The sequence below is a fragment of the Wyeomyia smithii genome, chromosome 2 (assembly GCF_029784165.1).
Source record: "Wyeomyia smithii strain HCP4-BCI-WySm-NY-G18 chromosome 2, ASM2978416v1, whole genome shotgun sequence".
Lineage (NCBI taxonomy): Eukaryota > Metazoa > Arthropoda > Insecta > Diptera > Culicidae > Wyeomyia > Wyeomyia smithii.
In genome coordinates this window covers 166055795-166067230 of record NC_073695.1, presented here as the reverse complement: position 1 = coordinate 166067230, position 11436 = coordinate 166055795, and the positions used below count along the sequence as shown (strand labels likewise).

General features: G+C 36.9%; 2 protein-coding genes and 1 long non-coding RNA gene across 4 annotated transcripts; 1 reads left to right on the top strand and 2 right to left on the bottom strand.

Moving 5' to 3' along the window:
• Positions 1-778: 778 nt before the first annotated feature.
• LOC129721303 (NADH dehydrogenase [ubiquinone] 1 alpha subcomplex subunit 10, mitochondrial) lies at positions 779-2429 on the top strand. Its single transcript, XM_055673732.1, has 3 exons — positions 779-949; positions 1054-1319; positions 1382-2429. Exons 2-3 carry the CDS (start codon positions 1068-1070, stop codon positions 2345-2347), a joined length of 1218 nt encoding a protein of 405 aa, XP_055529707.1. The 5' UTR covers positions 779-949; positions 1054-1067; the 3' UTR covers positions 2348-2429.
• Positions 2430-2616: 187 nt separating this feature from the next.
• On the bottom strand, positions 2617-4104 carry LOC129721304 (nuclear speckle splicing regulatory protein 1). The gene is made up of 2 exons (XM_055673733.1): positions 3929-4104; positions 2617-3871 (listed from the first exon to the last, which is right to left on the bottom strand). Exons 1-2 carry the CDS (start codon positions 3937-3939, stop codon positions 2704-2706), a joined length of 1179 nt encoding a protein of 392 aa, XP_055529708.1. The 5' UTR covers positions 3940-4104; the 3' UTR covers positions 2617-2703.
• Positions 4105-9251: 5147 nt separating this feature from the next.
• On the bottom strand, positions 9252-11436 carry LOC129723233 (uncharacterized). 2 transcript variants are annotated; one of them, XR_008727735.1, is made up of 4 exons: positions 11303-11436; positions 11131-11251; positions 11015-11070; positions 9252-9528 (listed from the first exon to the last, which is right to left on the bottom strand). It is a non-coding gene; the product is annotated as an uncharacterized LOC129723233 (long non-coding RNA). The 2 variants fall into 2 exon arrangements; XR_008727736.1 differs by having other exon boundaries at positions 11308-11435.

Here is an 11436-nt window from a genome sequence, read left to right as displayed (position 1 = left end):
CATGTACCTAGTGTTGCCTGACCAGCTATGCTACCCTCATAGATCTGGATCTACTCGAACCGTCCGTGCCGATGGATTCACTGGAGATGGTGTGCTATGCTAGAAGTGATCCGCACAAAAATGTTGCAAACAAACACAAAACTTTGTGAGATCTGCTACCCGATAGAACGAATGCCAGCATTTTCGCACATCAGAGTTTTTAGGAGAAGTATGTAAGCTTATGCCTAGCATTTGGCCGGATAAGCTGAGATACCGTAATTTTTCACTGTACACGATTGCATTTACGTTTTTTAAATAATTTCAGAACACACAAAAATGAATTTTCCAAAAACCTCCACTGACTGACAAATGTAAATAAATTTTGTGACGTCACAACTTTTCACTCGCCAGCTCTGATCTCTTGGATTTTTTCGGGTCGTGTGGGAACACGAAAAAGACGACGACACTAGCACTTAGAAAACTTATCTGCCTCTCCTTTGTATCATTGCACACGAAAAATAACCTCACTTTTCTGATAGTAGTGAAAATGAGTGCGAAAAAGATGGGAAAATTCTCCGCCTATGCGAATTCGTTACTGTGAAGTTTTGTTGTATTCTTGGAAACGCAATTTTGACCAAGACACCTCCGCATTTTTATTCGGGCCAAAAATTTTACTTTGTAAACAAACCCGTAACAACTGTCAAATCTCTTTCTTCTTCTTGTTTTGTGACGTCATCGTACAATGATCTATATATGTACCTTGTTGATTATTTACTTCACGCAGATTTTCCGGTATATCGAGCAGTATCAAAAATTTTTCAAAAATAGCTGGCATCTCTGGTCGGCATCGCTGTCAAAGCGGCTGAAATTTGCTTACGATCGTTTTGCTTTTACTGCAAAACAAAACTTCATTTTCTCTGAGTATCAATTTGTTTCAATAGCTTTTTTCGCATTAGCAAACACAGTAGAGGTAAGTATTTATTTAAGATTAATAATTCTAACTTTTAAATAAGTTTGAACATCAGTTCTTTTGTTAAAATGCTCTTACGTAATATTTTCCATTTTCGCTTACAGATTTCAGTCGAGCAATGACTAGTGTCTTTCGTGTTGGTGTTCGGTTTATAAATCGATCCCCTACGGTTAAACCGCTCTTGGAATCCCAATGGTGTGTTTCTGCCGGAATAATTCAAACATGTAACATATCGGGCAAAACTCTGCGCGGTTCGAAGTTGAGCAAACCAAAACCATTCCCGTACCTTGAAAAACCTTACACAGCTTTTCAAGCGTGGAAAGATACAATTTTCAAGGATACTACAAATCGTTTTGATGAAAATACTAAGGTCATTTTTAAAATGCTATAAAATGAGTAATATGAATAATGAAGCTTATATATTATTCGCAGGTTGTAGTCGTCGACGGTCCTATTGCTGCCGGTAAATCTGCATTTGCTAAGGAGCTTGCCACCGAATTGGAGATGAAATATTTCCCCGAACCGACAATGGATAATTACTATATTAATGCTTATGGGTACGATTTGCGCAAGCTGGATTCGCAACTTCCTGTCAATATGCAAAGTTTTGACACAAACAAGTTTCTACAGGATCCCACTCACCGAAATGTAGCAACTTTCCAGATTCGCATGCTAATGCAACGCTACTCACAGTATGTAGATGCATTAGCTCATCTGTTTTCGACTGGCGAAGGAGTTGTGCTGGACCGCTGCGTTTACTCGGATTTCGTCTTTGTAGAAACCATGTTTAAAAACGGATACTTGTCGAAAGGAGCCCGATCTGTATATTACGAACTGGTTAACAATACTTTTCAAGAATTGATGAAACCTCATTTGGTTATTTATCTAGATGTCCCAGTTAAAGTAATAAAAGATCGCATTAAAAAGCGTAGCAATCCAGCCGAGGTTAATTCTAAAGTTCTGACTGATCAATATCTAATGAACATGGAACATATTTACAAACAGCAATACTTAAAAGATATAAGCACTCATGCCGAGTTGTTGGTTTATGATTGGTCAGATTATGGTGAAACAGAGGTTGTTGTTGAAGACATTGAACGAATCGATTTTGATCGGTTCGACAAAGATGACACACATATGCGTGACTGGCGAATGGCCAATGAAGGTGAATGGACGGAAGCTCGTGCTCGTTACATGGATAAACCAGATTTGTTCAACTTTTTTAATGTTCCACGATATGACGTACCCGAACTAATTGTGTCCGCGGAAGACTTCAAAGCTTGGTACGACATCTGGTTCGAGGCTCCTGGTATGAAGTACAGAAAAGGTTATAACGCTGATTGTGGGGATGATGGAATTCTAACCAAAACAAAGCTAGATTTTCGCAATACGTTGTAAAAGATAAATCTTTGTAATGAAATGCAATGCAGATTCTTCTGAAAGATATGGTTAAAATAAAAAACAAAATAATAGAAAATTATGTTTTGTGCATCTTATATGTTTCGTTCGAGTAAAGTTAATTAGTCTTCCGCTCAGGTGAACGAGTGAGACTAGTATTTTCAGATTGTGACTCACCGTATTAAACACTGAACTGGTTACACTGGGAAGAAGAGAGTGAATCTCCAGAAGAATAAGCTTACGATATGGACAAAATTAAAACAAACCGCTACGCTCTAAAAAGATTCGGGTTTATACGATTCATGTTTTCTTATGTTGTTTATTCATTTCCATGCAATTTCCTAACGAGCCGTACCCTAACCAGATTCTCTCGCCGCCTTTCGTTCATAATATCTTTGCAAAGCCGCATCGAATACTGCTCCGATTGTTCGCTTTTTCCAAATATCAACTTTCGATTCTTTTTTCTTTACTTCTTTCTTGTGTGTCTTCACATCATCAATTATTGCTGCGTCTGTTCCATTAGTAGGTTTAACATCTTCCTCTAACTTTTCATCAACACCATTCTTAGGCCCACCATCTGGTTCGGTTTCTATGCTCTTATTTTCAAACTTACCGTCTTTAGGTTTGTCCTCGTGGCCCTTCGCATCTTCATTGTCGCTACTTTCACTGCTACTTCCGGTCTCACTACTGCTACTGTTTGAATCTATACTAAAATCCGAATCGGCATCCAAATTAGAATGTAGATGAATTTTATTCGAATGATCATTTTTTTCCGCATCAATATTATCATCCTCGTCAGATCGTCTTTTACGATATTTTCTTGGATGCATTGTTTCCATATGTTTAGCTTGGTTCAGAACCTTTTTTGAATCAGTTTCAACGTTTCGTTCATTTTTATCATTTGTATCATCTTCAGAATCGCTCGATTTTATTCTGTTATCAATCTGTGGTTCCACAATTTTCACGCTGCTTTCACCAACCTTCTGTGAATAAATATGCCGGTAGAATCCCCCTAAGTCATCCTGTTTAGTAACATCCCCAATACTTTCCAAATATTCTTCGCGCTTTTCTTGTTCCTCTGCTTCTTTCATCTCCTCCAGTTTCGCACGATAAGCGGAAGTAACGAACGATTCTTTGTCCTTAAACATTTCCCCTTCTGCTTCTCGTTCTTTCTGGACCTGCCTTTCAATACGTCGTTCCTGCTCCTTTTTGCGCTTTTCAGCCGTCTCTAGAAGTTTCCCAATGTATTTCGGTTTGCGTTCCTCCTTCGACTTGCTAGTTTTGGCTTCCTTTCGTTTGCCATCCATCTCATCGTACAACTCATCGTATTGATATATAGTTGGATCTTCCGCTAGAGCTTTTTCCTGTGCTCGAGCTGCTTGCCGCTTTTGACATTCCCCCAGCTCAGCTTTAATGTTGTGCCTAGGAGTAGTTGCATCAGAATCCGAATCACTTTCGAAAGCGGTCGGTTTTTTTAAAACTGTTTTCGATGCCCTAATTGCCTTAGGATCTATTAATCCGTACCTGTATATGATGAATAAATTGTTTTTGAGAATAATTCACAATTATCGTAAAACTTACTGTTTGGACATGGTGAAACTAAATTTTAACAATCTATGCAGTATTATTTTCACAGAGTTGTTATTGTTTTCGTATTAGAGCAGAGATGCCAGATGTTTTTGAATAGTATCTGCAACTGATCGAAAAACCTGAAAATCTACTTGGAATCTGAATCCCTAATTGGCCCTGACGACTCTGTTGATATTGGTTTTTACTTGCGAAAGTGAAGGAGGGAAATATTTTTGCTTTTGTTTTCACACATAAATTGACAATTGCATATGAGAATTCGCGTAGGTGCGAACAGCCTTAAAAATCTCTTTTACTTGTTTCAGGGCCAATTCAAAAACTTCTGGACATGGTATCCCTAAATCAGCGATGCCAGATTGGAAGACATGTCTTCAAATGGAAGACATTTACCCCGCGGTGAAGACATCCTTGTTTGTGAAGACAAATGGAAGACATTGAAAAATATGTACAGACATTACCAAACATGTGATTATGATCCACGTTTTGCAGAGGTGGAGACCTTTTTATTTTGATTTGCCAGAATTTTTTTCTACATTCGATGGGTTTCAACCTGGGAGGGAGAAACGGATACGAAGCTGTGAAAGTGTCAAAATGAACCAGAATGAGCTGTCATCGACTGTCAATTTGAACCAAGGAAAAAAAAGCATTTTTTTGCGATGAGTATTGTTATAACTGACACCTTTCAGTTAATCGAAAAAATATTCATCGCAAACAGGTTTTGCATTCATTGTCATTTCACAAAATATTTTGATTTGTTTTTACGTAAAATAATACATTTCATAAGCTTTAAGTAATAATCATGCTAGCGTACTTCGATTATTAAACTTGCGCTTCTCTGGATTTAAGGCTTTGGTTACAATTTCGAACATACTTCACTACGGTCGAGCTCAAAACTCTGAAAAAACTTTTATACAACGGCAAATTGAAAAAAAAACACACATTATTTGCGTTGAAAAAGATTTTTAAGGCTGTTTGCACTTATGTGAGCTCTCATATGTGATTGTCAAAGTGTGCGTCATGACAAAAGCAAAAATATTTCCTTTCTTCTTTTTCGCACGCAAAAACCAAACAAATATCAGCAACACCGTCAACGCGAATTCCTGATGTTACTAAAAACTTCGTATGAGTCATGCATGCGTTACAGCAAGAAGATAGTTACACGCTATCAGAAAACGACGCATGTGCGTGTTCTCTGTTTTGAGTGTAGTATTCGTTTCTCCCTCCCAGGTTTCAACGAGCCATTTCTGGTTAGAAGACATGTGAAGACATATTTTCTTGGATCGTGAAGACATTTGAAAAAATTTCCTGGCATCCCTGCCCTGGATTGGAATTCACACTGAAAAAACTGCGCACGCTTCATCCAAGTGTTTCATCAAATGGATATGAAAATGACTCTGCATTGTTATTTGAAGAATATTTTTTATCGAATTCAATCATTTTTCACTTTCGTTCCAAGTTGTCGCGCGCATTAAGTGACATTTATGAACCGCACATCATTTACGTATGATTTCAACATCCCTTTCAAGTGAATTGCACTTGCACGCTGCTTTATTTTAACTCTAATTTGATTAGGATCTACTCAGTTTGGTATTCTTATGCAAAATATCAAAAAGTGAGTTATCGGGTACTGGATAATTGAGTAACATTTACCCAAATTTTCATAACTACCATGTTTACTCAGTTTTGAGTTATTATCCATGATGTTTACTCACCCCTGAGTATATGTATATGTCAAAAGTTTTCAACAGCGATATTATTTGTTTCCGAAAAACAATTGGTGTCGCTTTTTATTCGTTTGCTAGCAGTAAGTATTTGATCTTTCATCAAATCAATAATTTCCTAATCAATTACATTACAAACAACATGTAGCAATATTCCATAACAATTTCAGCCCAACATCATTATTGCAGAGGATTTGAAAACATAAAAAACATCTCTTCAAAATGAACAACCGCATGTTGTGTGTCCTGCGATGCCGTTTTAGGTCGGGCTTTTATTCGTGATAATGAACGGAAACATTTGTATCGATGTACAGTGCCCAATACATGCAATCGATACAATTTCGCAGTGTTTGGTGACGGATGATGACGGATTTTCTGGTGTGCGTACTGTACAAAAACATGAGCCACAGTTCACGGGCAACTGTGAACCGGTTGGTTGCCGCATTATATAAAGACACGTGAATGATTTAAAACTTTTATAATGTTTCGATAAAAAATAAATCTATGATTTTGATTGTTCTGAATTTATTTTATTTATCGAGTCAGATTTACAAAAACCAGAAATCATCAAATTTCCAAATTTTCAAATTTAGGCAAACTGGGTAACTTGTACTTATTTTCGTTAATTCCTGGTTTGCATAAACAGAGTAGATTCTAATCAGTTTTTGACGTATGACGCCCTTACTCAGAAGTGAGTAACCGTAAAAGTACTCAAATTAGGGTACCTCCACTTTTTTCAAAAATGGGTCATATCTAACTCACTATAGAGTAACAAATAATGAGCATGTATGACGCCCTTACTCAGAAGTGAGTAACCGTAAAAGTACTCAAATTAGGGTACCTCCACTTTTTTCAAAAATGGGCCATATCTAACTCACTATAGAGTAACAAATAATGAGCGTGTGAATCTGCCCCACTGTTTCATCACAGTGATCATCATGTGCGAAACACTTTCAGTTGATTTGTTTTGTTCTTATATGTCAAATGACGAGCCGTGTCATATGTCAAATGGCGACAGATGAAGATTCAGCGAGTAGCATTGGGCGATACGACGGAAAGTATCGATACTTCAGTATCGATACCCGAAGAATCGAGAGTATCGAGATACCCAGAATATCGGTCAAAAAGTAACGATACCAGAAGTATCGATACAATAGCTGAGATCATTTTTTGAATTTTTGATATTATTGTTCCAGTTGAAATTCGAAATATCGACTCGCGACTTTCGATTTTCGATTTTTTACCTTATACACAATGCGCATAGTGTCGCATCTAGTGCGCTGTATGGCGCGTCAGATGCGCTATACAGCGCACTAGATGCGACATTATGCGCATTGTGTATAAGGTTAAAAAATCGAAAGTCGCGAGTCATTATTTCGGTTTTCAACTGAAACAATAATACATTTACTGAAAACCAGTAATCGATTCAGTGATTCTCGAAAATACAGCAAAACTATTTGCTGAACAGAAAACAGTAAATGAATGTTTGCTGGAATCCAGCAAAAGAATTGATATGGCAAAAAATTTACGTCAAGCTGTCATTAGTAAAACACGCCAAATCGCTGCGCAGCTGGTACGGGATCATCGCTAAGCTCCTGATAGCGAATATGAGACCAGAGCTAAGTCCTTGATGGACTAGATGAACTTAAAAGTTGAAATGATAATCATACATCTCTAGTTCAACAGTAATTTGCCTATGATCCGATGGGCGGATGGAATCTGGTGCCTGACGGAAACATGGTTCCCTTGAACTAACTGGTTAACCAGCAAATTGATTTCCCAAGGAACAATTTGGAAGCCCTTATAAAGGCAAATGTGAAATAAGAGCAGTGTAGATGCAACCGGTGCTGAATAAACAACACGTTGAATTATTTGTTGTACAAACGTTGCCGCATTCTTTATTCATATATTATTCCAATAGTGGAACTCCAGCTTAACAGAAGTTGTTTAAACGTTTGCAAGAGATTATTAGCAACACTAATAAATATGTGCTGCGTTTAAGCGCTTTAAAGCTCTCCGCTCATCAGTTGCGTTCTCGCCTAATAAAAGCGATTTGAACATTTCAAACGGCAACCTGGCGACTGTTATTCTGCACGTGTTGTTCAAATGCTGCACATATGAATTTTAAGTCTTTCAAGGAGCAATTCTTTAGCTCTTATAGACGCGAACGTTAGACTACCGGTTTTATGGAACATCATTCTCAACGCGCCGTATAGTTAGTTTAACGCAGCATAAACGTTGTTTTCAAACCACTAAAAGAAGGCAATCCACGGGTGACGTTCCATTGGTTTGTTATTGTTGCTATTGTTGTTGTTTTTCAAGTTGCAAATCCAAAACATAACCGAACACGAGACCTTTGAGCGTTGGAAAGTAAATCTAAAGTGGTATTCTATTGTTGGGTCAAGTATTGCTCCACGCAATACTAGAGCAACCAATCGGACAACTGTTGTTTTTCACGCTTTTCGATTCGCATTGCATCCAAGTTGCGACTGTTCGTACAAACGTGTAGATGTCAAAAGATGAAAACAAACTGGTTTCAGCTGATCGCAACTGTCTTATGGATTGCCTTAGATTCGCAGCTTATCTTCTTTCAAAATTTTCAGTGTTCCCCCTAAAGTTTTTTTTATTCCAAACAAAAAAAAATTGACGATATTATAGCCATATCATGAAAGCCAATTCATGAATTATCTTTAGCAAGCCATTTCGGGAACAAATTTCCCATGGGGCTCTTCTAGAGTAATCATTCAGTGAACAAAACAAGGACCATGTTGGAGGTATATCACCAAGAACACCCGAAATCATGAAAATAGATTGTTGAAGTAATTTCATAAACTATGAATCAATAAGTGTGAGATTCTGTTCAAAAATTCATAGAGCTCCTCTGTTTCGGAATATACCCACGGGAAAACTGAAGTTGCTGAATTTTTTAGTGCTATAACTATTTAAATCGGATAAAAATTGCAAACGTTACAAGAATATTAATTTCTGGGTACACGGGTACCCCACTATTCACGTAAGGAGTAAAAAAGTCCCTCATGCTAGACCCCCCTCCCTCCGCTGCTGTTTAAAAACTAATATCCAAAGTTGCCTTTCAACGTGTTCTGAGATGTCACCAATTTCTAGCACTATAGATTAAGGTGAAAAAAAAATGAAATACCTAAAAAGGCACCCGGATTCTCCGTCGAGCACACAACTTAAATAAAAAAATTAAGCAAACGGTCAGTCAACCGAGTTTGTTACGATTAGGTATTTTGAAATCAGGTTATCAGGTTGGTTACAAGGTGGATTATTTCATATCAAAGCATAATCAGTAAAAATCAATTGAAGAAACATAAATTCGGGTGCGTCTAACAGCGTTTTCATGACTTTGCTGTTAGCCCCATACCCAGTTAAATATTCACTACAATAATTTCTATCAGAATCGTCTTTCGCGTTCAGCTTGGTTCCGGTGTTCCGTAACCGGTTGCGTCATTGCATTGCATAAAGCTTGAATCTATAACACGAAAGATATCGAAATTCAATTTTTCTTTTGCAATAATACTGAGAACTAAGCGCCCTATTGGAAAGAATCGAGACCGATCAAAAATTTATTGATGTGTGATGAAAAAGTGTCTTTTATTAAATCAAAATCATTCTATTCTCGTACATTCAGTAGGAATACATAATGTTGAATCTTTTTTTATGTCCTAATACAGATTTACAGATTACAGATTAAGCTTGCTTTTGAATAAACAATATATACAACTTAAAACTATGCAGAAAGTGGCCTAATACACAATCTTTTACACCTTTCTTTTTCTGTGTTGTCGTTTTGTTGTAGCTACATTGTTCCATCCTCTCCTCCCGCATCATCAGTAATCACTCCTCCAGCAACTAAAAAAACATAGTTTAATCATAAAACTTATTTTCAAACAGTAAATTGAAAGTATACAGACATAGTGCAATAAATATATATGATTTTTATGTCGTCTAATTACTAGTAACCCTAAACTTTGTTTGAAGAATAAACTTTTGATTTACAAACAAATTTTCAGACCAGCAATGCTTTATGCAATACCAACCTGATCGAGTTGATGTTCAACAAGAAAAAAACGCTTCGAAGGATTCAGAATTAAATTCTGAAAAAGATTTTAAAGCGTCATCATTGGTTTGGTACACTCGATTTACAGACTTACTGGTATCGAAATGTTAGAAGCTATGTCAAATAAAATTATTCCCAACATTCGATAAAAATCGCTGCAATCCCCAATTGCTACGATAAGCTTTCCTCATAGTCAATTAGTATGCAACTAAATTAGTTGTAAGATTAGTTCTCTTTACTTGACAAGTAGGTTTAAATCCCTACGAATAACAATCTCTAATCGCCAAAGCAAATAAATCCTAACAATTATAATTTCACATTAAAATAGTGTTGATTGATTAGCCACACAAAATAAACAAATGATAATTTACTATAAAACACTTGAGTTACAAATGAACCTTCGTAAGCAATAGTAAAAGTGTTAAAAAAAGATATTTTTAACACTTTTATTATTGCTGACCAAGTATCTTTTTTACGAACTAATCGATGCAACACTCTCGTATAAGTGAACATCATATCGCAGATCATATATTCAACTGATTCGACCAAATTGCGTTCGATCACAAATACGATACGAAGCGTTCAAAACAATAATATATGTATATTTATACATAGGGATACCATCCGTCCTGATTTAGCAGAGCATGTCCTAATTCTGTGATCCTATTTGAGCGTACTGATTCATTTTTTATATTCTGGCATTTGTCCTGGTTTTCAAAGTGAACCATTTCGGGACACAACGCAAACGAATTTTTTCTTCTGTTGAATCTCAGCGAAGTGGCGAGAGGAATCTTCTAGGTGTTGAAATCGTTAAACATCTAAATATGAAGTGACTATACGGTCCCTCATTTCAACAACATATCCCGCTCAGAAATTTGTCCCGCGAGGCGTGTCGCACGCCTTTGAAATGTCCCTCGGTTTTAACAGAATTGAACCACTCGATGTCATATTTTTTCACTGCGACAGTGTGCCTCTCAACAAGCATTCTACTCATTTATCTGCTTCTTCACATCTATAACAGTTAAATCAAAAAAGCGTAAATCAAATAAAAGGCAAAGTATTGGTACGAACATTACGCTGTACAAACTTGACCTTATTATTTATTAAGCACAGACTTCGCGGACAACTATTAGCATACAAAATAATTGCGGGGCTAGCGCTCCGGTTTTATTATTACTGTCTCTACCAGGGTGGGTTTTGAAACTATGAAATGTCCTGATTTCCACCTCCGGCCAGATGGTATCCCTGTTTATACAACGCAAAATTATAGTTTCTTACCTACTCATCGCGGTCAAATGCACCATCTTCCTTTGGTGTAAATTTCATTGAAGTTCCTAGAAATGGATTTGTAAAATTATTAAAATACGATACAGCATAGTGTTGTACCTACTTACCGTTATGTTCTAGCAAATGATAAAAGCCAAATTCTTAAATTGAGGTAGCTGTCTTTCCTGAATTCTACGGAACCACAGTGACCGCTAGCTTCGACGGTTTGTACCACGCAGAAGTAATTTCCTTTAATTGAAAAATGTTAATTGCTTGATTTCACTTCATATTTATAGTTACCTCACTCGTGAACACTCAATCAAAACGATCAAAACCGATAAACAGAGACAAGCAACACAATAACACTGGAGACTAAAGCCGCGGAATAAATTAATCAAACTGAAGACTGAATGATGGATGCTGACATGACAGCG